The sequence below is a fragment of the Tupaia chinensis genome, unplaced genomic scaffold (assembly GCF_000334495.1).
Source record: "Tupaia chinensis unplaced genomic scaffold, TupChi_1.0 Scaffold149148_1, whole genome shotgun sequence".
Lineage (NCBI taxonomy): Eukaryota > Metazoa > Chordata > Mammalia > Scandentia > Tupaiidae > Tupaia > Tupaia belangeri.
In genome coordinates, this window is record NW_006208994.1 from 1394403 (window position 1) to 1420085 (window position 25683).

General features: G+C 39.3%; 1 protein-coding gene across 1 annotated transcript in view; it reads right to left on the reverse strand.

The window, feature by feature from the left end:
• The window catches only part of GAP43 (growth associated protein 43), a gene marked incomplete at its 5' end in the record, with an annotated part of 55681 nt that extends 33433 nt beyond the window's left edge, over positions 1 to 22248 (reverse strand). The window contains 2 exons of the mRNA XM_006170903.1: positions 19256 to 19897; positions 22026 to 22248. Coding sequence (XP_006170965.1) covers positions 19256 to 19897; positions 22026 to 22248 — 865 coding nt within the window. The remainder of the gene's footprint in view (positions 1 to 19255; positions 19898 to 22025) is intronic.
• Between the last annotated feature and the right edge of the window lie 3435 nt (positions 22249 to 25683).

Here is a 25683-nt window from a genome sequence, read left to right on the forward strand (position 1 = left end):
AAAGAGTGTATTAGCTATTTCCTTAAGGGACCCCACCATTTTCTATTGAATCCCTAGATTACAGTTTCTAAGGGACCAATTACATGAAGACTAAATTAATCCTAACATCACTACCTGGTGGCCTTGGCTGACTTCCAGGCCCCATCATTACTGATAATGTAAGGACGTGGTAAAGTTGCTGAGCTACAAGGTAGGACAAATAGAATAGTCTCTGATTCCCAGAAGAGACTGCAAATCATTATGTGTCTAGCTTGTTGGTCATAAATCCAGTTCTATTTGCACATGAATTTTCTTCATAAAATCAGAGATGGAGTGTCAATGGGGGGGACATTTTTCCCAATAGCTTCAGTTGAAAGGAACAGAAACAATGGTGAGTTTTTGATTAGGCATTTACTATGTGTTTAATATCATTGTAGTCACTTTCACATGATGTGTTTAATACCAACAACCACCAAGTTTAGCAATTAGAATATGGTATCATTTCACAATGATGTAACTGATGTTGAACTAGTGACAGAGAGCTGGTGAGGGACCAGTGCTTTGATTCAAACGTAGACAGGTCAAATTTGAAGACCTGTTATCTTTTGCCAGCACTGTAGGCCTCCAAGAAAGAGATATAAGCAGGTCATGGCTGTTGCAATTCACTGTCTACTATTGCTATATTCACTGAATAATGTGTTTTTCTTTTTTGGTACTTTATGGTCTTTGAGCCTTTGTTCTTTGAGTCATCATAAAACATTGTTATCTTCATTTCCTGGTTAAAATCATCCCCTCCATGAACCATTTTACCTATAGGAAGATGACATATGATCCTTACGTTTGCTATCTCTAATCTGAAGATCTGCCCAGAAGAAAGAAGTAATTATGTCAAATAATTAGAAAAAGGGTAAAGCAAAATAAATAAATAAATAAACAAACATATATATATATATATATATACATACACACACACACTAACTGAAGAGCTATTCTGTATCCAGTTCTTTAAATACATTACATCATTAAATCCTGACAACGGTTTAAGGATAGTATTCTTATTCCCATCTTACAGATGAAGAAATCAGTGTTGGGCTACTGAAATTGAACTTTTCTTCTTCTTTCCTGCCTTTTCAAGTGGAGGTGGTACAGGCTGGGGATTGATTCTATGAAAGGCTCAGACAATAGTGGTGGGGGAGGTCTCCTTAGGGAACCAGGCCCCATCTGCCACTTCGATCTGCTCAGAGACAGAAAATCCATTTGCCAAGGAACCCTTTAAGGCTTGTTGTTTGTGAAGCCAGAACAGAGAATGATAGAGATGGAAGATACCTTAAAACCATCTCTTTTTATCAGAAAGGTAAATTTGCTCTGTCCTTGACCTGTGAGCAGCGGAGCTCCAAGGGAACCAAATCCATCTCTTCGTTCCTAGCTCAGAGCCTTTTTCTCTGCTTGTCACTGCCCCTCAGTGCTTCATCCTCCCTGCTTCATGTTTTTTTTTCTTCCCCTTTTCCACCCTCTTGTCTTTCTCAATTCTTATTATTCTTTCTGCTTCCACTGATACTTCCATTTCTGTCCTCTTCTACTTTTCTTCTCCCTCTTTTTTTCTCCCATATTCCACTCCACTGTTCTTCCCCTCTACTTTCCCTTTTCATTAAGTGAGGACTCCCTACCCAGAGCCCCACCTGGCTCTTCCTAGGGGCCTGCTCTTCTTTTCACATGCTGACCGATTTTCTTTCTGAGTCAAATATACTCAGCCAGACCCAGAGTATCTGAGTGCCTGAGAGATATTCAGAAATGGGTCATGGGAAGGAAGTTGCTGACTTACAAAGCTTTAAATAGTTGAACTGTAAGCAATAAAAATGGACTTTTGCCAGAAACATTTTTAGTTTTTTGTGTGGTGCTTCCGCATTGGAAAATGAAATGATTCTTTCCCTTTCAAGCTGTCTATAAAGGGCAGTCTCTCCACAGGTGAAGTTCGTATTATTAGTCAATCAGCGGATGTCCACTGAGGGCCTTCTATGTGCTAGCTCTAATCTGATCATTGGAGATATTGTGCTACATTTAAGGAATAAATGTCCCATGGAAGGGGCAGACAATAAACACATCACAGACAGACACAGTACAGTCCTTTAGGCCCTGTGGATGCTATGGAGAAAATAAATAGGATGATGTGGTAGAACCCACAGGACTGGCAACAGTGGCACTGTCCTGACCAAGTTGCCAGGGAAATAAGCAAGTGGCATTCAAGCAGAAACCTCAGTGCTAACAGGTAGCCACAGAAGATCAAAGCACAGAGAATGAAAAGGCCCTGAGGTGGAAACAAGCTGAATGCATTCAAGAAGCATTAAGAAAACTAGTGTGGCTGGCGAAGAATGTAGAGGGCAGAGTGGAAAGACTTAAGATCAGAGAGAGGAAACAGAAGTCAGATCACATGTGGCCTTTAAGCCATGATAATAATTTAGATTTTATTTATCTAGCAAAGGTAAGCACTGGGAGGTTTTATGTAAGGTGCTGACAGGGGCAGGTTGTCTAAGTTTGTAGCTTTGTATGAATGATCTTCGGAGTAATCTATTAGAAATTAAAAGAAGTCCAAGCCCCTCAAACACTAAGCCCAAAATTTTCATGACATTATTGGACCTACTCCTTTTATCCAGCTGGGTTGCGTCCCATTGTGATCTTAATCACTGAAGTGGCATGCAGTATGTCAATCCCTGTAATTAAATTGGAATTGTTTCTATTGTCAATGCGTGTTTTGCTTTTGGGCATCATTTTAGACAGAGGTGCAGCCTTCATCTTCTGGAGCTAAAGAGTGGGAGAAAGAAAGGTGGCAAAATTTTTAGAATTTTTTGAGACAGTTTTTAAACCTAAAATCTAGAGGTTTTTTAGATTTTGGGGGCCTTTTAGAGTTGTTTTTGTGGTTATTTCAAAATTACAATAGATAACTAGAATTCCTTAAGTAATATCCCATTAGCAAAAATAATTTGATCACATCATTTTGTTGCAAGTTGGAGTAGAAATAAAATGTTACTGCATTTTTTTGGTCTGTATCTTTTTTTTTCAAAACCCAGAAGCCATGGTTACAGTCATTTTATTTACCCTTGATATAACCCTGGATAAGTCATCTATATTTCATTTAGTTATTATTTTCACTATCAGTCAATTTTCAGAATTTGAACAATTTCTGTAATATATGCGAGACAATCATCTATTTATAAAATAAACAATTCGAGCTAAGTGCAGAGCGGGTATCTGCCTGAAAAGATGAGTTCTGCATTGCATTCAGTTTATTGAGTTTAATCAAGCCAAAATTCAAGATCTTTTGAAATTGACCTTAAATTTAGAATAGCAGTTTTCAATTATGGTAAGTTAGAGCATCAGTTTTACCAAGATCCAGAAATAGTTCAGTGTGAGTATAGGGGATTACGATATAGTGGAGAACCAGATCCCTGCCACCTGGTTTCTGCAAAATAATCCATTTCCCAAAAACCACTTCTGAGATGCTACTCTGTTGAGTTCTAGGGCTCCAGCTACACAATTCAAAATTTACTGATTTAGGGCTTTCAAACAAGATTTTAGAAAATCAGTCTTCCAGGCCAGCCAATGGAAAGATAGTTAAAACCACTGGCTCCTACATTACTGATAGCATGATTTAAGTCCTGAATCCAACAACTTGAAAACACACCAGGTATGTGTACATGCATGCCCAAAATCCTAAAAGGAGAATGCAGAAGAGATTGTGGCATGACCATTTTTCCTTGGATTTATTTTGGTAGAATATCATTTAGAAAATAAATTCTGTAGGCCAGCCCAATGGCCTAGTAGTTAAGGGAGTCAGATCCCTCATGGCTGACTGTAGTTTGAGTTCTGTCCCTAGTGGCTTCAAAAACATACCCAGTATGAGTACATGCATACTCCAAATCTCAACAGGATAGAGAAATGGAGAAGAAGGGATTGCGGTGTGACACATCCCATTAGGACGTACTTTCTCCCTCTACCTCTCTCTCTCTCTAGCAAGTATATATGCCCTCTGGCAATAAAATGAAAGAAAAAAGAAAAGAAATAACAAAAAAGGAAGAGAAAGAATAAAGAAAAGAAAGAAAAAAAGAAAAAGGAAGAAAGAAAAAGAAAAAAAAGAAGAAATAAAGAAGAAAGAAAGAAAGAAAGAAAAAGAAAAAAGGAAGGAAGAAGAAAGAAAGAAGCAATGACGAGAAAGAAAGGAAGAAAAAGAAAAGAGGAAGGAATGAAGAAGAAAGAAAGAGAAAGAGGAAAGGAAGGAAGGAGAAAGAAAAAGAAGAAAATTTCGCATAGCTTTAATATTACAGGAACAGAAATTAAAAAGAACATGGTCCAATTATCTATTACTATCCTTAGAAGTAACTCAAATCCTGTGATTAAACAGTAAGACTGTAATATGGATCAATTTTCTGTTCAACAAATATATTTTTTGCTAAAAAATATACATAATCTACTACATAATCAATATGCTGTAGTTATCTATACTCATTGTGAAGACCAGCTTAGAGTAAATGAGACAAACTGACGTTGACAATTTGGAGGGCCACATGAAGACAGGTAGTAGCAAAGAAATTCCTTAAGTTTTTGTTTTCAAACTGCACTTCAGGGCTCAGAGATAATCTGTTTGAAGGGGAAAGACAGAGGCAGAGGAATAGGAACTCTGGGTATTCACTTACCCCTAATATCCTCAACCAGAGCAGCTCTGCTGTGGGGTTTAGTAAATATATATTTTTAAAACTCATTCCAACAACTGGTACCCAGATTGACAATTTTGTCTACCTTCAACTCACTGTTCTGATCCTGTCTTCTGTAAATGCAATACATTTCTTCACAACATTCCTCCTAGAACTGAAAACGTCACTCTCATTAAAAATGAGCATAAGGGGGACCAGCAGTTAGCGTGATGGCTTTGTCACTGGACTCCCACATAGTCGACCGCAGTTTGCGTCTCAGGCCCGGTGGCTTAAAACTCACGCCGGGCGCGTGTGTGTGCATGCCCAAGATCCTGAGAGGAGAATGGAGGAGAAGGGATTGCGGTGTGGCCATTCCCCCTGGGGAGGTGGTTTCTCGCTTTCTGTCTCTCTGTCTCTGTCTGTCTGGCGAGCACATGCGCCCTATAGCAAAAACTTCTCCAAAAAAAAGAAAAAAAAAATGAGCATAAGGAAAGAAAAGAGGACAATGTTCCTTAGCATTTGAGATTAGAAAAGTTAGAAATGGTTGTGATTCTGTCTGAACTCTGAACTCATCCCTGTAAAGAAAGAAAGTCTTTTCATTTGCTTTATACATGCAGCACAGATCACACTTTTGATGAAAATGCAGCCTTCCCTTCAGTAGCACTTATCTTTCTAGTTAAATACCAGGTCAAATTGTACATTTAATTTTTTCCCTAACTTTTAATGTAACTGTACAATGCTCAACAGAAATGACCGTAAATGTTACAACTAGTTTTCCTGGCCTCATAAATATGTATGTAATTATGTGGTATTATAAATGCACACTTATGTGCTTCTATACTGCTACATTATTTGAGAATTGATAATTACTGTTCTAGTATTTTTGAGTTACCAAAAGTAAAATTGATTAAATTGTTAACATATATTGACAGGATATGCTTGAGCTGGCTCACATGGCTACTGAGAGAAAGTCATTGGCACCTCTTCCCAGCTGCTGACTCAGTGACAACGCGTTGCAAGTTGAAAGTCATCCATGATGGCAGTATTTATCCCACAGAAATTGGCCAACAGTACAAATCAGGGCGTTTTGCGTCTTGTTTTGTGTTTTGGAGAGTCAGTTCACCAGCATGCTACCAGAGATATTTGATAAAATCATCACGAACGAGGACTTGTTTTGTTATAGTTATTTTGTTTTATTTTGCCACATCTATCTATGTGTGTTCATCATGCACCTTGGAGCTCAAGGCCAGACAATAACTAAAATGATTACATGGAAGAGTGGGGAAAAGAGATGTTCCCCAACAGCTGAAAATGTGCTAAATATATATTATAGTCATATTGCCAACTAATCCTATAATGGAGACTCTCCAGGTGATAAGCTAGTGACTAGAAACCCAACTTAATCTTAAATATAAAAAAACAGTTTCTTATTTATCATATGGTACTCTTATCAAAAAAAAAAAGAAAGAAAGAAAGAAAAAGAAAAGAAAAGAAAAGAAAATTCCTTTATTAGGATGTTAGGAAAATAGTAAAGGATCTCTCCTTACAGTTTTTGCAAAGCAATATGTATTTTGATAATTGAACAAACTTTGTATCCCATCCACTATCAATGCACTGCATTACAAAGTAAACCTTTTTCTTTGTTTAGAGAGATTTTTGCTATAGGACACATGGGCTTGCCAGAGAGACAGAAAGCAAGAAATCATCCCCCTTCCCCACCCAGGAGAGACAGCCATGCTGCCATCCCTTCTCCCTCATTCTCCTCTTGGGATTTTGGGCATGTATGCACATGAGCTCAGTGTGAGTTTTAAACCACCGGGTCTGGGACTCATAGTCCCCATGGTTGACTACATGGGAGCCCAGCAATGTAATACCATTCCGCCATCTGCTGGTCCCCAGAAGGTACATGTTAAGGTACATGCTGGTGTCCATGGAACTTGTTGCAATACAGTGGTGCATCTTAAATGTTTACTTCTCTGATGGGATGAAAAGCATGAATGAATAGCTAGTCAAAAAGTCTTAAGACTTTGCTTCATTCTTATTCTCTGCTTTTCCTTTTCTAAAAACTGTCAAGGTAAGAGAAATTGACTTGTACCTTCCAATAAAGTCCAGGTTTTCTATGAACCTATTATATTTAAACCATAGGTATAAGACAGGAAGAAGAAAGGAAACAAACATCTCCCACTGTTCCTTTTCCTTTCAAAAATAATTTGATTATACTGATGTGAGAGAATGCCACAACCACATTGCTAAACTCTGGGATTGTTCAACCCTTTGAAACAGAATAGAAAGGGACCAGCAGATGGCGTGGTTGGAATGCTGGACTCTCACATGACTGACCATGGTTTGAGTCCCAGACCTGGCAGCTTGCTTTCTCATTCCCCACTCCCATTTTTTGTGTCACTCTCTGCTCAAACTAAAATAAGAAAATAAATAACAATGATGAATAAAATTAAATAAAATAATTATTTAAAAAAAAGAAATAAAATAGAGTAAATTTCAGAAGGCGGCATCCTTTCTGTTTTTCTTACCAAATACATGAGAGTTAATTAAGAGTTACAGTTTATGTGCATGGAAAATTCTGGTGACTCTTGGGGCCCCATGTCCTCTGTAGTCTGTAGTCTGAACTGCTCTTGGGCTGTGCACAAGCTGTTGCACTACTGTCGTAAAAGAGAAAAGGCAAGGAATGGGAAAGCCTGTGTTCTGATCTCTTTCTCAACTCTGTTGGTTTGGGAGCACATTAACAACTAATCCTATAGTGGGCAGCAGCAGGTTCCATAGACCTCTTACACACCTTGCAAAGATTATTTAAAGGTGTCAAACGAGGAAAAGGAGCCAAGGAAACTGGCAAGATCATCCCTCTCTGGGTGTTCCCATCGCACACTGGCAAGAGCCACCCACAGGTCACTCATGGGGCTAGAATGAAATTAATCACCTGCTTTCAGATGGAGCAGCGCTCACTTCCTCTAGTTTCTCAATATGTTTCTGAACATAACTCAAAATGCTCATATTGCTCTCTGAATCCCTAAATAGTTTGAGTTCTGGCAACCTCAGAGAAGACTTATGGCCCTGGAAACACCAAAGCAAGCTTTTGTATTCAGCTTCCAAAATAGCAGGAGCGTTGATAGCAACACAGCTTTTTGCTTAAACAAGTGTCTGCCTCTTTTTCTCATTTAGAATTTGTGTTTAAAGTCAAAATGTGCCATAATATAGGCATTGTCAAGCTCTTTGAGAACTGGTATTGATTCTAAGATCCTGTACCAACACTTTTGTTTTAGGAAGGGGCAAACTCATACCTAAAGAATATAAGGAATCTGGTTATTCAAAGATGTTTTGTTGTTTTGTTTGTTTGTTTAATTATAAGAGGGTACGTACACACATGAGACAAAGAAAGAGATAGCACCACTTAATGGAGCAAGGCTATGCCACAATCCCTTCTCCTCCATTTCTCCAGCCTGTCAGGTCTTGGGGCATGCATGCACATGCTCCCAGCGTGGTGTTCAAACCACCAAGGTCAAGCTGCAGTCAGTCATGTGGGATCCAGCTGCCTTAACCACTAGCCTAGAGGCTGGCTCATGTCTGCCCAAAGTTTTAAGATTAGAATCTAGTCTTTTAGAATCTAACTCCTCTGCTGCAAAAAATTGTTCCTTGTTCTTAACTCATTCATCTAATACTTATTAACTGCCTCCTCTTCTCAAATCATTATTATAAGTTTGAGAGATTCAACAATAAACTAAACAGAGAACTTCTTTTTCTACTGAGGGTTAATCTTCAATAGCTGCTACTGAATTATAACCTGAATTAAATTATTTGTATTTTCATGTTAATTTAAATAAAAGTAGTTTCTCCAGTTGTTTGTTTATTTTGCCAAGGGGAACATGAGAGAAAGAGAGAGAGAGAGGGTAAGAGAGAGAGATAAGAGAGAGGAGAGAAAGTGAAAGCACAGTAGGCCTAGTTAGTCACACCAAAATCCTTTTTCCTCTGATTCTCCATCCCATTAAGATCCTGGGCATGCAAGCACATACCTGAAGTGTTTCTCAAGCCACCAGTGCCAGGACTCAAACCCTGGTTGGCCCTATGGGATTTGGCTTCCTCTACGCAATGTTTAACCACTGCGCTTTGGGGATGGCCCAGTTTTTCAAGTTTTTAAATAAAAGATATCCCTTTTCTTTAGATATATCTTATCTTTCAAGGCTCAGCTGAGATAGCCTCTATACCAAGAAATCTTCCTGAATGATCTTCCCCTAATTTGCTTAAGAAAAATTTAAATTTTAGATGCTATAAATTGTATAGAGACAGCCTTAGATCTTCCCATCTTACGATAGACTCACAAACACAACCTAGTGACATGATCAGCAGAGAAAGGAATATTACTGTCTACACACTGAACATCTCAGAGAGATGCTCCTCAAACTGTTCTCCACTTCTTCTTAGCCTAGTTATGAAGAAAATCTGCAGCTCATCATTCTTCCATTTACTTGAATTCTTTCTTTCTTTCTTTCTTTTTTGAGAGGTTTTGTTGTTATAGGGCACATGCCCTTGCCAGAAAGACAGAGAGAGACAGAAAGCGAGAAATCAACCCCTAGAGGGGATGGCCACGCCACAATCCCTTCTCCATTCTCCTCTCAGGATCTTAGGTACACACACACATGTGCCTGGTGTTGAGTTTAAGCCATTGGGTCTGGGACTCGAACCATGTTCAACTACATGGGAGTCCAGCAGCATAGCCATTATGCCAACTGCTGGTCCCTTCTTTTTGTTTTTAAAGATTTATTTATTTACTTATTTATTTATTTATTTTGTGTTAGCTATAGGGCACATGTACTCAACAGAAAGAGACAAACAAAGAGAGAGAGAGATAAAGTGAGAAAGCAAGCTCCAGGTCTGGGACTCAAACTGTGGTCAGTCATGTGGGAGTCCAGAGCCTCAACCACCATGCCACCTAATGACCTCACAACTTGAATTCTTAAGCAGGCCTTTGCCTATATATTGAATGTGTGTGTGTCTGTGTGTATTTGTGTGTATATATACATGAATTTGCTGACAGGTATATTGTAGGCATGGATATAGTTATTAAGCATATCTAAACTATTTTTTTCACTTTTCATACTTCAGGGCATCAAGAAGATTGTTGTGCAGTTTTAGAGATGTTCTCCTTGTGCTAACTCAGTGGCCTACTGGTTAAGGGCACCAGATCCTATATGCCAACCATACAGTTTGAGTCCTGGACCCAACCACTTGAAAACACACCTGGCATATGTGTGTGTCTGTGCAAAGTACTGGAAGATGGAGAAATGGAGAAGGGATATGGAATGTTACTATGCCACATTGTGTGTGTTTGCGGGTTGAGGGGAGCAATTCTTCCTCTGCCCCTCCCTGGCAAGTGCACGTACCCACTTGCAATTAATTAAAAATATTCATCTCTACTCTCTCTAAGAGATGCACACATTCACCATGCTCTAGCAAGAAGGGGTCATTCTAGGAGAATGGCTTCTAATGTCTTTTCCAAAATCCAAAAGGTTCAATAACTTACAGAAAAAATAATTAAAATTTAAAAAATCAAAAATAAAACAAACACAAAAAACTAGCCTTCAGAAGTTACTTCACCACATATATGTGACTATGAAAAAAATTCATATTAAGCATAACTTATAAAGAAAGGCAAATAGTCTTTCTAGAGTACTCCTTTTTGCCCCTCTGAAGATACCTTAAGAACTGCAGTATCCCTTTCAAATAAAATAGTGTTAGCTGAGCAAACTGAAATATTTTATCTTTTATAGCCCTAATTTGTAATCTGAAGATTAAAAACATGTGTGAGAATGGCTAACCTGCATATCATCTGTACCATCTTTGCCCAGGATGTTCGATAGCCCAGTATCAAACACTTAAAGCTGCTAGCCAATTTCACTAATAGTCAAAAATCCAATTACTGTGAACGTAGAGTTAAAAAAAAGAATTGGAGGGAGCTGCATTATGCCTATCTGTATAATGTTTTTGTTTTAATGACAGTTTACTGACAAAATTTTGAAAAGCTTATCAGATGCCTGTCAAGATCTATCCATTTCTCTCCACAAGAGTCCCAGGCTTTATGAACTCTTGAAGCTGTTTTAATTTCTTTAATGAATTAAGATGTTTATAAAAATAATTAAGTTTAAGATAAAAGTGAAACTATTGGCAGCAAATCTTAGGTACCTAAGCTATAGTTTTTTCATCTCAGAGGTAGGGTTAGAAAGGCTGTGAAGCAGGAGCTAATCAAACCAGAAAACATCATTTCAATTCTTTATTTTGAAACTCAGGTGTAAGGATTCATGTAAGATGGGGTTAGAACACGTCACTGAGGTGTCTTTGATGTCTGTTGTGCCTCCAGTGTAATGCTTGCTTGGCCCTGACTTTTCCTAGATTGTTTCCCCCCTCTATCCAAACTTCTCTACTTCTCTACCCCATCTCCTAAGCCCATTATCTAATAGTTAAGAAAACAAGGCACTGCAGGAAAGTGAACAGAATTGGATAAGAGACCATATGCCCCAGACTTCAAAACTGCTTCTTGGTCGACCAATTCAAACTGTTCTTTTGGAGTTGAAGATCTAGTCAAATGCACTACTGAACAGATTTTGAAACAAGGTTCAAAGCTGAGAAATGCCTAGCCTGATACTATCAACAGAACTTGAACAAGAACCATGATATTTTAATTTTAAGTGGTATTTATTATGTTGAAAATACAGAGCTATTGCATTATATATGTATAATATATATATCCTATAAGATAATGGGTTTATTAACAACACTATAATATATAATATCCTCAGGAAAACAATTAATGACAGCTCTTCTAAACAAACCCAAAACAAAACATTTGCTTTGAGAGCCAAGTTTTGTTTTTTTGTTTTGTTTTGTTTTGTTTTGTTTTACTGTGAGATCAATAACTTCTTCACTTTTTAAAAAGCATTTTCAAAGAAGATAGTGGTGTATGTTTTTTGATTATATAGAGTGGTCTGAGATTCAGCACCTGATTTAGTCATTTTCTTTTGACATGAAATTCATACATGATTAAAAGGGATTACACATCCTTTTGAAGCTTCTCCACCTCTTTATAATGCCTTAAACCATACAATCTGGAGAGATGTATAAGATCCCTGTTCTTACAGCTTTAATCAGCACAGCTGGCTTTTTTCCTCCCTTCCACTCATGTTTGGTATAGGAGGATATTCATTCTTCATTTAATGACACTATGGTTATAGAAACAAAATCAGACTGATAACCATCAGTGCTGTCCACCCACTAGTGTGAGCTCTGCTCTTTCCGTGTCTAGCCAGATAGGCTCCCTATATAACCTTTGCTGCTTCTCCTCCTTTTAGTACTTCTGGACTGGGGGTGGGGGAAGGGAGGTGTAGAGAAAAAAAGAGACAATGTGTGGTGGGTAATGTTTAATCTATGGAGAATATTTCATATTATAAGAACTATTATTTGATTTTCAGTCCCAAATAGAGCTTCATGACTTTACAATTAGGCTGTTATTTACATTTCTTTCTCTTTATTAGCTTCTTTGATAAGGTGATAGTAATAACTTAATATGAGCTAAGAAAGAACGGGTAAGAGGTCTCAACAATATGAGTTTTGATTAAAACATACTTTTCCTCTGATCTGCTTAAATTTTCTCAGTTAAAGGGATCATGATTGGTCTCTAATTTGTCTTTTCTATTAAGTTCTTTCCTATTTTAATTATGAATATAAAGGTACCTGATATTTTGGAAATGGACTTGCCAAGGGGGAGGGGTAGAGAAGATCTAAACAAGGATGTAAAAACATAGCAAGTATGATAAGCCAATTTTAGGGTAGAAATCACATACAATAAATAAACTGACTTTGATCTGATTAAGAGCTAAGAAAATGTATGCCTAATTTTCAGTTCCTCCTGGCATATTTGATAGAATCAGTAATACTCCTGTTAAGACAATCAATTTTGACTGATCTTTATAACTCTCTTAAGCCTAATGAAACAGCACTTGAAGCATTTTTAAAATAACAACTTAAGACTCAGAATCAGTTTAATATTCCCAATAATTCTGGGGTAATAGAGCTACGAGGGAATTATGATCAAGGATTACGATAGCTACTTTACACCCATATGTAAATGTGATCACTAATAATTCCTAAGTGAAAGTCTGGAGTATCCAATTATACAAATGAGAGGGATGTTCTCAGATTAGATCACAATACTGAGCAGCTTAGGCATCTCTCTCCTCTTCATTTCTTCCAGAATAGTACTCAAAAGGGCATCAGGGTTCAGTAGGTGACTTCTGCACTCAGACTGTCAGGGCTCAGCTTTTGGTTCACTACTTGCTAGCTGTGAAGAATGATTAAGTACCATAATCTCTGCAAACCTCAGGTTCCTCATCTGTAAAAGGGGAAGGAAGTCACAGTACTTGTACTATAGACTGCTCAGGATGATTAAAGGAGCTCATTCTCACAGAGCACTTAATCCCAGGCCTGGCAATGAATGCTCATTAAGTGCTACTGATTATTGAACTTTTGTGTCTTAACTCTTGACACAAAAAAGAAAAAATCTTAGGAACTATCCAGAACTCTTCCTTTATGTTTTCTATATGGCACATGTGCTTGCCAGAGAGAGAGAGAAAGACAGAAACAGAGAGAGAAAGTGAGAAATCACCGCCTCATCCCTCGGGGGATGGTCATGCTGCAATCCCCTCTCCTCTCTCCTCTCAGAATTTTGGGCACACATGTACATGGGCCTCGTGTGTTTTTCAGACTGCCAAGTTCAGAATTTACCAATGTGGAATCTAGTTGCCTTTACCACTATGCCATCTTGATCTTCCTCCTGTTCAAAAAAGTGTGCTTATTTATTTATTTATTTATTCTATGAGAAAGAGAGACTGAGAGCCACTCCCAACAGGATCTTTACACCACAATCCACCCCCCTCTCAGATGGCCCAGATTGCAGCCACACGAACAACATGCCTGGCATGCTCAGAGTGGTCGTAGGACATGACTCCAGGCCCTTTCCTTTGTGGATCCTGCTGCATTACTGCTGCACCACTGCCTGGTCCTGCTCTTCCTATTAAATATGAGGTAACCAAGGCCTAGGTCCTGCTGCATTACTGCTGCACCATTGCCTGGCCCTGCTATTCCTATTAAATATGAGGTAACCAAGGCCTAGAGAAGCAATAACTTGACGAAGATCTCATAGCTGTAGAGCTATTGAGAACAGAATGTTGGTCTCCTTAATCTAGTCCAGCATTCTTTCCCCTTCATGACCTCATGAGCATGTAGGACAGAGATGGCCTAGGAATCTCTTTAGTGTTTTTCCTAATAGTGGCAAGAGGGGCCAGCAATTGAAATGGTGGTTAAGGTCCATGACTGACTACGGTTGGAGTCCTGGACTCAGTGGCTTAAAATCACACAGGGTGTGTGTGTGTGTGTGTGTGTGTGTGTGTGTGTGTGTGTGTGTGTGCATGCATCCAAAATCTCAGAAAGAAATAGAGGAGAGGGATTGTGGTGACACCACCCCCGCGGTGTGTAATTTCTCTCTTTTCCTCTCTCTATCTCTCTGTCCCTCTCCAGTGAGTGCACATGCCTGATGGCCAAAACCTGAACAAAAAGTAATTAGAAAGTGTCACAACTCCTAAAATTAAAAAAAAAAAAATTCAGGAATGAAGATGAAAACATAGCACCTTAAAAGAGAGGTAAAGAACTGCAGGGCTAACATGAAGGTGAGGATTTAGGGATCTATCAATTCGACTCCTGTTTCATCACTGACTGGGTCTGTGGGCAGAACACCCATTTACTGTGCTCCTGTTCTGGGAATGTAAGAAAAGAAAGAAAAATATGAAATGCCACTGGGTTGTTGTCAAGAAAAGCCAATAAAAATGATGACTTCTGCAGTATAAAAGTGCTCCATAAAAGCTTAATAATCAACGGTATTTAAGTAGCATACCGCTTAGTATCTGACAGGGTGCTCATGCTTTATAAACAGCATTTATGGACTTTCACAACCCAAGTTTTCCCTCTTTATGAGTTGTGTATAAATTTGGGAAGTGGTTGAAACCACATTTTAAATCAAAACCGCTTATGAGGCACCCTGCCAGATAAGTGTAAATATTCTTAGGAAACCTCACGTCTAACACTCAACTCAATAGAACTGGATCTATCTTTTAGAGAGCTAAAAAAGTGGATTATTACCTGGGCCTTAGGAAAATATTATTCTAGGGAATGAAGAATTTCCCCAATTCCAGAAATATGGACTTGGTATTTTATTTTCTTACACATAATTATTTAGAAAATCATAAATTTTGTAACTATTCCGTTTCCTAATAATTTGGCTATCAAGACACATTATATAAAACGTTTTTATAGTATGCATCAAACTGCATACTGGCTACTGAAGCTCTGTCTCATTTATATTTTTTCTTAAAGTACATTGGCATATGAGTATAGTCCATACTTATTTGGCAACTTTAATTAAGATTCCTAATGTGATTATTTTCAACACTGTTTTCTGAATTTCATCCCATTCTTACTACCAAATGAGGCCATATCGTATTCATCTCTGTGTCCCCAGTACCTAGCACAGCACATAATTAATAGAAATGGAAGGATGAAAAGAAGGAAGGGAGAATGAAAGGAGAGGAGGGAGAGAGGAAGGAAGGAGAAAAAGAACAAGGAGAGAGGAAAGGAGACAGTAAGCTAATTTTTCTATTCAAAAAGAGAATGGGAAATAGAAATTCCTCTTTCCCAGGTTATTACTAATGACTGAAATTTGAAAGATGTAATGAGACCATAAAAACAATGGTGGCCTAAATCAACATACAAAATCTCTCGGGTGAGTCAGAGCTATAACTTCTTCTTTTTTAAAAAAGTACTTCCATTTACTTTTAAATTTATATTTTATGTTATTATTATCATTGTTTTAAATGCCAGAGAGCATGTGTTCTGGTGAGAGAGAGTCAAAAAGGGAAAAATCACTTCTCTATGGCGTGTGGTCACACCACAATCTTGCCTTCACCTCTACCTCCTGTCAGGATTTCGGTGTACACACGCACACACACACCTGGTATGCTTTTCAAGTCCCCTGGGACTGGTATTTGAACCATGGTTGACCATGTGGGATCTGCTCCCTGAACCACTAAACTACAGAGCCAGGCCCAGAGTTATACTTTCTTCTAACATTAGTCAAGTACCCTATGGCAGCCACTCAGTTAATACCATTGACCGATAGCTACCTGAATGGGTTACTTTGATAATACTGCATCATTGAACATGGCCATAGCAGAAATCTTGAAGTTCTCTACTGGAGAAGGTCAACTACAGTCACGGACAAGAGGAGATATAGCAGAGGACTTCTTTACTGAGAGCTAATGAGCACAGTGACGTGGCTCAGAAGGAGGTCCCAAGGACATAACTACTAAGGGCAGCTTGAGAGTTCTCTCCTCATGGCTGAGGAGAGCAGCATTCTATACATGTTTTAAACATTCCTCTTTCTACAAAGGAATCATTAGAATTTGTTTGGTAATATGCACATTGAGAGCTGGGCAGGCAGAGTGGTAGTGGTGAGAGGAAGACATAGTTGGAGAATTAAACAACAACAAAAAAGGAGGGTAACTACATTTAAAACTCCTAATGCACATGATATCCACCTATAACAAACTTATAACTGTAAAAGAAGTAAAATAACATATTTATAGTGTGTAAATCACTTCCATATGTATTAAAGTACTGATCAGATCTAACGTAAATTTTTTTTTTGCTCTTAGAAACAGAAATGTTTTCTTGTATTCTCTTTTGACTCAACGCCCCACTGCACCCTCTTAGACTGTCCCTCTAGAAAGCCACAACTATTTTAACCCTCCTCAAAGAATCCATTTCCCAATGGTACAACCCAATTGACTCAACCCCCCACTGCACCCTCTTAGACTGTCTCTCTATGTCCCTCTAGAAAGCCACAACTATTTTAACCCTCCTCAAAGAATCCATTTCCCAATGGTACAACCCAATTGAAAATATTGCTGCTTTAACCCAGATTGGAATGAAATACAATGGGAGATAGAGGAAATGTGATACAGGACCCCCGGGAATTGGAGTCTGATAAGATGTAATAGATCTCTTTGTCACCTATAGTTTCTGTGATTCCATGAGATCCATCATAGCTGGGTAATTTGTGCTTGTCACATATATCAAGCAAGGCTAATAGATACCTCAGTCCAAAAAGAAACTACAGACAGCATCAGGATCTAACCAAGAGGACAATGCCTATCCAAAGCTCAAAACAATGTACAATAAATTGTCTTTTGTGATACCTTTACCTTGAACTTCACCTATGCTTTCAATCACCTTTCAATGCACATAATAAAATCTGATAAAGATGTTTTTCAGTTAGAATTTGTAAAATGTAGGATATAGCAAGCTCACTATTCATTTTCACTAATCAGATACATTTTTAATCAAATGAGCATTGTAAGCGAAGTTGCAAGAGGAAGCAAATGATTAGATATAAATAAAATTTAGTCCATTTTCATTCAATATTTGACATTTATTGAGAACTTACTACATAAAGTATTTTATGATTTTAAATTATTATAACTTGAAAAACAACAAAAATACATTTCTTTAAAAATATATCAGACTTTTCATTGATTCAAAAATCCTTGTTTCTATTACTTCAAATACTTTACTGAGTAAATTAAGATCTACACTCCATATTCTTTAATGCATACCTTACCTTTGCCAGGGAAAAATTCTCATCTTCTTAACCTCAAGGTCTGGACCCTGGGGTGGGTATGTAGTAAGGATTTAAAATGAATCACTGGTAGAAAGAAGCATGTGATTTATCTGGAGCTATAGGATGCTAATAACAATGATAATTAATACAATCTGGCATCTTACACAATGCTTGGGGGTAAGATGAAAGAAGAAAACCTAAAAATACCTAGACAAGTCATCTGCTATTTTGTAGTATCTAATTTGGAGAAATGGATATCAAGTCAAATGTCCTATGATTATTTATTCTATCTGGTGGTCAGACATCAAAATATTTCCCAGATCGTTCTCACAGAGTAGCTCCTCTCTCAAGGGGCACACTGTGGTCCAGTCCACGCTTGGACCCCTAGACATACCATACAGGTAGTCCTAAAGTAGTACAGCTAACCTTTTAAACTGGCACAGAAGCAACTTTATCTTTGAGGATCTTTGAGGTTGGGTGGTTTCATAGGTCATATTAGACAAGAGAAAGACCTTGGACACTGTTGACTTCTGCTATGGTCTGAATATCTCACCCTGTAACTAGCATTTGAGGTTCGGTTTGGATGGAATTAAGAGGATGAGACCTTAATCCAACTATGCAGTTGAAAGGCACAACCTGTGGGAGGATAGAAGGATTTGGGCATAGAGTAGGGACCTCATGGGGAGGAGGACAAGTGAGAGGGAGTAAAACTAGAGCAGAGACATATGGACACAGAGCCAAGCACCCGGTGCCAATGCAGCCAGAAAACCCTTACCAGATGCAGAACTCAACCTTGGATATTAACCCATGAACAGAATAAACTGCTATTTTTTGTAAACTACCCAGAATCAGATATTTCTGCTATTAGTAACAGACAGGACTAGAATAACTTCATTTACCACTAAGGATGTGGTGAGGGGTGAATCTAGTTTCCAGGAGTGAAGGTTTGTTAAATTTATCTTTCTCTGGGAATGTTCTGTTTGAATTCTGTATGGATTTTTTGGGCAGTAATGGTGAAAATACTCCAACTTCCAAGTTATTACTTCAAATCAAAGAGAACCCAGTACCCTTTTCAAATCATAGTCAACCCTCAGCTTATGCATATAGTAGAAAGTTGTGTCTTCGGTAGTAAAATGATAATTTATGTTTGACTTTACAACATGTTCTATATTCAGGGTTTCTGTTTCGTTTTGTTTTTGGCAACATCAACATCGACTTTCCTAATTATGTTTGACCCCAATTAATGTTACAATTAACATTCCCTGAGCGTACACACACATACACACACTAGTCACCCAATCAATGGTGAAGAGAAGATTTTCAGAAACTATTGTGGATAGGGAAAGGTGATCTGAAATTCTGGTTTTGCTGCCAGCAATTCACACACTAGATAATCTGGATCAATAAGGAGTTGGCTATATTTATAACAGGCACTTCCTAGAGCCAAATAATCACATTAGCTAATTCCCATCCATAAAATATATGTAGTCTCAGTAATTACTTATTAAACTAAGTCTATCAGCATACAGAATATTTTGTTTAAACCAGGATTATCTAGTTTGACTGCTTCTATCAATCCAATTAAGATAATTGCCAGCTCTTTCTAGTACTGGCTGCTACACAGACCAGCTGGACCAGCTTGACTTCTCTCTCAGGTTTGGAGATATTTGGGAGAATAACTATCTTTGCTTTTTAGTCCTGCCACTTTGGGGAATTAAGCACAGTTTCCCTTGATTTCCATAAAACACCTGCTAGACATCATTTATATCGTCGTCTTTTTTGCCAGGTAACCTGGCCTCCTGCATAGTGCCCCCTACGCCATCCACCCATTGCATGTGGCCCTCACGTGGCTGCTCACCTATCTTCTCTTCGGCTTGGCTGCTCTCCGCAGTCTCCGTTGGAGGCTGGGCGGTTGCCTTGGCAGCAGCATCCTCTGCAGCAGGGGTGGTGGCAGCAGCAGCAGGGACAGCAGCAGGCACATCGGCTGGTTTAGGCTCCTCCTTGGCTGGGCCGTCTTCAGCCTTGGAGGACGGCGAATTATCAGTGGAAGCTTTAGTGGCACTTTCTGTCTCAGCAGAGCCGGCCTTCTCCTCTGAGGGGGCAGGAGCCTGGGGGGCTGCCTGCTCTGCGGCAGCGTCAGGGGCGCCCTCCCCCTTCTTCTCCTCGGAAGGAGTTTCTCCAGCTTTGCCCTCATCAGGCTTTGGGCCAGCAGCGGCTGCTTCAGTAGTGGTGGGGCCGTCGCCCTCTTTCTTCTCCACCCCATCGGCAGCAGGGGCTTCATCCTTTTTCTCATCCGCTTCAGCCTCGGCAGCTGGGGCATCTCCCTTCTTCTCTCCTTTGAGCTTTTTCCTTGTTATGTGTCCACGGAAGCTAGCCTGAATTTTGGTGGCAGCCTTGTGAGCTTTATCTTCCGGTTTGATACCATCTTGTTCGATCTTTTGGTCTTCATCATTTTTTTCAACCTTTATGAAGAAAAGGAGAAGAGAACTTGAGTGATGTTCTTTTCATTCAAATCACAGCATTCAACAGGTATTTTTTTTTTGAGTGATTTATTCTGTGCCAGGCTCTGTACCTATAGTTAAGGAATCAATACCCCAGCAAATCAAATCAGGCCCTCTCCGCTCTCCCACAATATTTTATGGCAAAACGAATGTCCTTTTGACCTTCCAGAATCACTGGCCTTATTTTATTTACATTTCCTTTCCCTAACCCAAGGTTGCTCTACTGCCAAACTTAAACCAGGCTTCTTCAGATCCACTTTGACAATTCAAACCAGTTCGCCCTAGGTTTTAATCACAAGGGCTCAGGTTTTCAGGGTTTCTGAGAAGGACTCTGCATAAGTCTTTTTATTTTTTTAGAGAGGTTTTTGCTATAGGGCGCGTGCGCTCACCAGAAAGACAGAGAGAGACAGAGAGACAGAAAGCGAGAAATCACCCCCCAGAGGGGATGGCCACGCTTCAATCCCTTCTCCTCCATTCTCCTCTCAGGATCTTGGGCATGCACACACACATGCCTGGCGTAAGTTTAAGCCACCAGGTCCAGGACTTGAGCCACGGTTGACTATATGGGAGTCCAGCGACATAGCCATTACGCTAACTGCTGGTCCCTGCATGTCTTTTTAAAAAACTAGGCCTGTGCAGTACTCTGAGCAACTCTTGGGTATACCCACCTACTACGGCTCCTGGCTTCTGTGGGACTGGCTTCACTGCTCTCTAACTCTGTTCTTCCAGCTCCTCTCCCTCCCTGCCCAACTCCTTCTCTAGCTTCCTTCTTGTTCAGTCTTCATACTGAAGTCTAGTCTAAGCCTCTCTAAATAATTATTTGAATGTGGAGCCTGATCAAAATAATATCTTCAACAACAAAAAAGGTTATAGTAAAGTTTTAGATCAGAAACTTTATTAGGGTTTTATGCAAAAAATGTAAATGAGTTTCAGGGCTTTGAGGAATTTGTTCAGAATGTGACAACTCAGAAGGCTGGTCACAAAATGACGGCCAGCACAGACTTTCTCCTCCATGTGATCCAACATTAGTAATAAACATACCAGATCTTCAAATTTTGAACACAGAAAATGGTCATTATTCTTGAATTAAAAAAAAAAAGGATTGGGGGACCAGTAGATGGTGTAGCAGTTACATAACTGGACTACCACATGACTGACCGTGGTTCAAGTCCTGGACATGGTGACCTAAAAATCACACCGGGCATGTTTGCATGTATGCCCAAGATCCCTGGAGGAGAATGGAGGAGAAGAGATTGTAGTGTGGCCATGCCCTTCTGGGGTGATTTCTCACTTTCCCTCTCATTATCTCTGCCTGTCTCTGGGGAGCACATGCACCCTAAGGCAAAAACCTCTAGAAAAGAAAGAAAGAAAGAAAGAAAGAAAGAAAGAAAGAAAGAAAGAAAGAAAGAAAGAAAGAAAGAAAGAAAGAAAGAAAGAATCTGAGAGACTGTCCCCTTTGGACAAAAATGGCATCTATTGATTAAATCACACTCTTAATCAGAGTAATTTATATCTAAGATTAGTTTTATATTATCATAAATAAGGCCATTTTAGGACTGAGGACAAGAAACTAGAACACAAAATGTTTACTCTTCCATTAAAACCTATTTTGCAAAGTTCCCTTTCTTATCACTGTCTCAGTGTGGCTACTTAGAGACCCCTCTCACTCCTGTCTTTATTTCTGAGCACTTGATTTTGTGAACACTGCTCTAAGTACCACAGTGAACAATGCAGTGACATTCCTTCAAGAGACCATTAATAAGACAGTGTTTATCATGTACCAAGCCACGTGCTTGGCCCCAGTCCTGGTCGGACTCAGCCTCAGCCTGTGCTCCACTTTCAGAGGTAAGCCAGGGCAGGCCAGCACATGGGATGTTTTCCACCTATCAGATGAGCTTTGCCCCAGTGACCCAGATCCGGCTCATCATGATGTAAACCTGTTTGACATTCTTGGACAAGCATATAGGCCTGTCTCTGCTTAGGTCCATCAACATGCTGGTGGATTCACACAGATATTTTTTAAAACAATCTACATGTGAGAGTAAATGCAGGAGTAACAATTTTTTTCAGTACAATTCAAGACAGAGATTTCTTCCTCAGCTCTGAGTTCTTAGCATGTGTCTATACTAAGAATGAAGGCACCAGTGACAGCACTTTGGAGAGGCTGGTCCTGCTGCCTGCTCCCGGCTCCCTGGGTGATGCTGCAACACCGCTCGGTTCCAGATGCTCTACCATGTCCCGCTATCCTGCTGCTCTCAATGACTCCTACTGGGACAAGCACAGCACAATCTGGGGCACGGGAGCAGCTGTCCCTGCCAGGAGCTCTCTGCTCAGAGCTGGAGTCATAACCCTGTAAAATTAACAGTTGTGAATGGAGCATGGAGCCAGCATGTTGTTAATTTGTTTTACTCCATCTTGAGTTTTCTGAATGAGGCGACATCTTATATGATAGGACACCTGCACTTGGGCATTAATGCCAAGTGGTTCTTTAATATAAATACTATTCCTTGTGAAAAAGACAAGCTGATTATATCAGATTTACAGATATGCAAAAAAGGCCTTCTAGTGACTCTAGAAAGATACATTTTTAGAGCCCTGTTTTCCCTTTAAGACCACAAAGTAAAAAGAATGAGATTTTTTAAAAGACTGGGAAGGACAAAAAAGAAGGAAGCTGAGCATCTGGGTTAAGGAAAGAGACCACATGGGTAAAGAAGAGCGCCTCGCAATCCTTCCTTCCTCACCACTTCCCTCCTTCTCTCTGTTTCTCAGAATACAGTATTTTGACTTTTTGAATGATCAGAATGTAAGCTTTTATACACAGCAAACACGTTCAAATGATTACTTAGAGAGGCTTAGACTAGATTTCAGTATGAAGATTGAACAAGTGAGGGAGCTAGGGGAAGAGTTGGGCAGGGAGCAAGAGGAACTGGAAGAGCAGAGTTAGGAGAGAGAGATGAAGCCAGTCCCACAGAAGCCAGGAGCCCTAGTAGGTGGAATACCCAAGAGCTGCTCAGAGTACTACACAGGCCAGCCACTCATTCTGGAGGGACTGCTGGACCTCTCACCACCAGCGATTTAGAAAAACTGGACTTTTAGATACTGGTTAGAAAAAGGACAATTAGTACACACTTTCCAGATAATCAGAGAAAAGAGACAGAGACAGAAAGGGGCGATGGGAAGGAAGTGGGAGGGCCAGGCCAGCTGATGGCTTGGTGATTAAGGAGGGGTGAATCTCACATGGCTGACTGTGTGGTTCCAGTCCTGGACCTGGTAGCTCAAATATCATGCTGAGTGTAAGTGTATGCCCAAAATGCTGAGATAAGAGTGGAGGAGAAGGGATTGTGGTGTGATTATTCTCCCGGGGGTATTTTCTTACTTTCGCTCTCTCTCTCCCCTCCACCCCTCTGGTGAGAACGTGTCCTATGGCAAAAATAAAAATACATGTAAGTAAAAGAAAAGGGAGAAGGGAGTGTAGTAATAGAGATGGATTTTTAAAAAACACACAGCATAATAAATCAGACTTAATTTATTGGATCTAAGTATTTTAGGTAAAAACTGGGTTTTAAGATACAAAGTGCTGGATTGTGTATGTGTGTGTCTTTCATTTGTAGTTACAATTAATTCTACTAATATGGTTTAAACTACAAGTCATTTTCTGGTAAATTCTTTTCACATTAATAAAAGCAACTAGAGTGGGAGTGGCTGTTATTTTGTTGAGGGAGGAGACAAAGAAAGAAAGAACATTTCTTAAGACTTGCTGCGGGCACAGCCCAAGGTATCAGGTCACTAAGGTCATTGTCAACAGGAAATAGAAGAGGTTGGGGACAGCCCTCTAGCACTCTGGATAAGCCCTAGGCAAAGAGAGCCAGATCTCACCTGGCTGAGGTCTGAGTTCCAACCCCAATGGCTCAAAAATTATGATATGTGCATCTGCGTGCATGGCCAAAATCCTGCCAGGATAGAGAAATGGAGGAAAAAGGGTTACAGCATAACGACACCCCATGGGGTGGGGTCCTCTTTCTCTCTGTCTGCTGTGGTATATACCTTTTGGGGAAAAAAAATTGAAATAAAATAGTTTACTTAAGGGACTAGTACTTGGCATAGTGGTTAAGGGACTGGACTTCCACATGGCTGATCATGGTTTGAGTCTGGACCCAGTGGGCTGGAAATCATGCCAGGACCATGTGCATGCATACCCAAGATTCTAGGAGGAGAATGGAGGAGAAGGGATTATAGCTGGTCATCCGGGGAGGTGATTTCTCACTTTTCTTTTTACTATCTCTCTCTATCTCTCTCTCTGGTGAGTGCACATGCCCTATGGCAAAAAACAGTTAAAAAAAAAAAGAAAAAGAAAAAGAAGAAGAGCTTACTTAAAGCAGAGGACATCTGAGACCAAAGAAAGCTGAAATCACCCAGTACACTCAGCACCATGCTATCTCCTTCAAAAATGAAGTGATTTGCCTAAACTCAGAGTGAGTCAGTGGTCTAGCCTGTATTTAAACTAAAATCCTCTCCCATCCTACCTACTACCTCCAAGTCCAATTTTATGGCATCACTGACCTGGAATAGCTTGGAATTTTTTTGTAGTGAGGCAGGAGAAAGCTAGTAAATAGAAGTCAGTAAGGAGGCTGGAGCAATTTTCCATGTGGCTAGATAGAAAAACTGATCAGGGCAGAAAATTCCCTGCCCAAGGTAATATAAGCAGGAGATTAGTGGGGAATGTCTAGGCAATGAAGCCATACTTAATATAGTCAATAAGATTAAATCAGTGGGCCCAACCATATATGAAATAGCCAATGAGAAATCAGTGAGCCCAGCCACATTTGATAGACCCAATGAGAGGAGAACAGTCAGCGGGCCCAGCCAATGATCAACCAATATGACTTAGATGTAAAAATGATAAATCTCACAGAATGCCATGGTGAGGGCCTTTTTGAGCCTCTCTTTGTCTGTCCACTCAGGCTCGCTCCTACCTTTCAGCAGTATACTTTCACTTTTACTTAATAAACTACCTTTTCCTTACAGTATTTGTGTGTTTTGTTCAATTATTTGCCTGAGACACTGAGAATCATCTTGCCACAGTATGAGAGAATACATGAAAGATCATGTTAATATTCTCATTCATTTATTTGTTTACCCAACCGCAATGCACACTAGTGAGCAGATGAACACCTAGAATTCGTTTCTTAAACACATTTAAATCACCTCATGGTACTTTCATAATCAATTGTTTCCCAGGAATTCACTGTAGATATCCAGTCTTATACTCATCTTGTAAAATAAGGTCAACAGTATAAAACTGAGTTACAGGTGAGAGTTTCAGTAAAAGGGACTCTGGTATTTAATGCTAAAGAGTCAGCTCCAAACTAATTAAAGATAGGTTTATTTTATAAACTTAGTATAAATAAGCTTTATGCTAAACTCTGATATTTTCTGAGGAAATTTTACACATACTTGTGGCTATATGTGTATTAAGTGAAGAGGACATCCCAATGTAACACATTATATGTAAGAATAATATCACTACAAATATTCATAATTTTTTAGGAATCTTTATTGCTGTGGTTTAATATTTTTATAGACTAATTCATTTGAGAGTTCTGTATATAGAAAGTCTTAAAGAAAATCAAAATGGATGAAGTCTTTTTTTTTCAAACAAACATTGAAATCTGGGATGGATACTTATCTAAAGAAGAAAGCTACCAAAATGTTAACTTGTTTGAAACCTAGTTAAATTTCTTTTCTTTTCTTTCTTCCTTTTTTTTAAGAGAAGTTTTTGCTATAG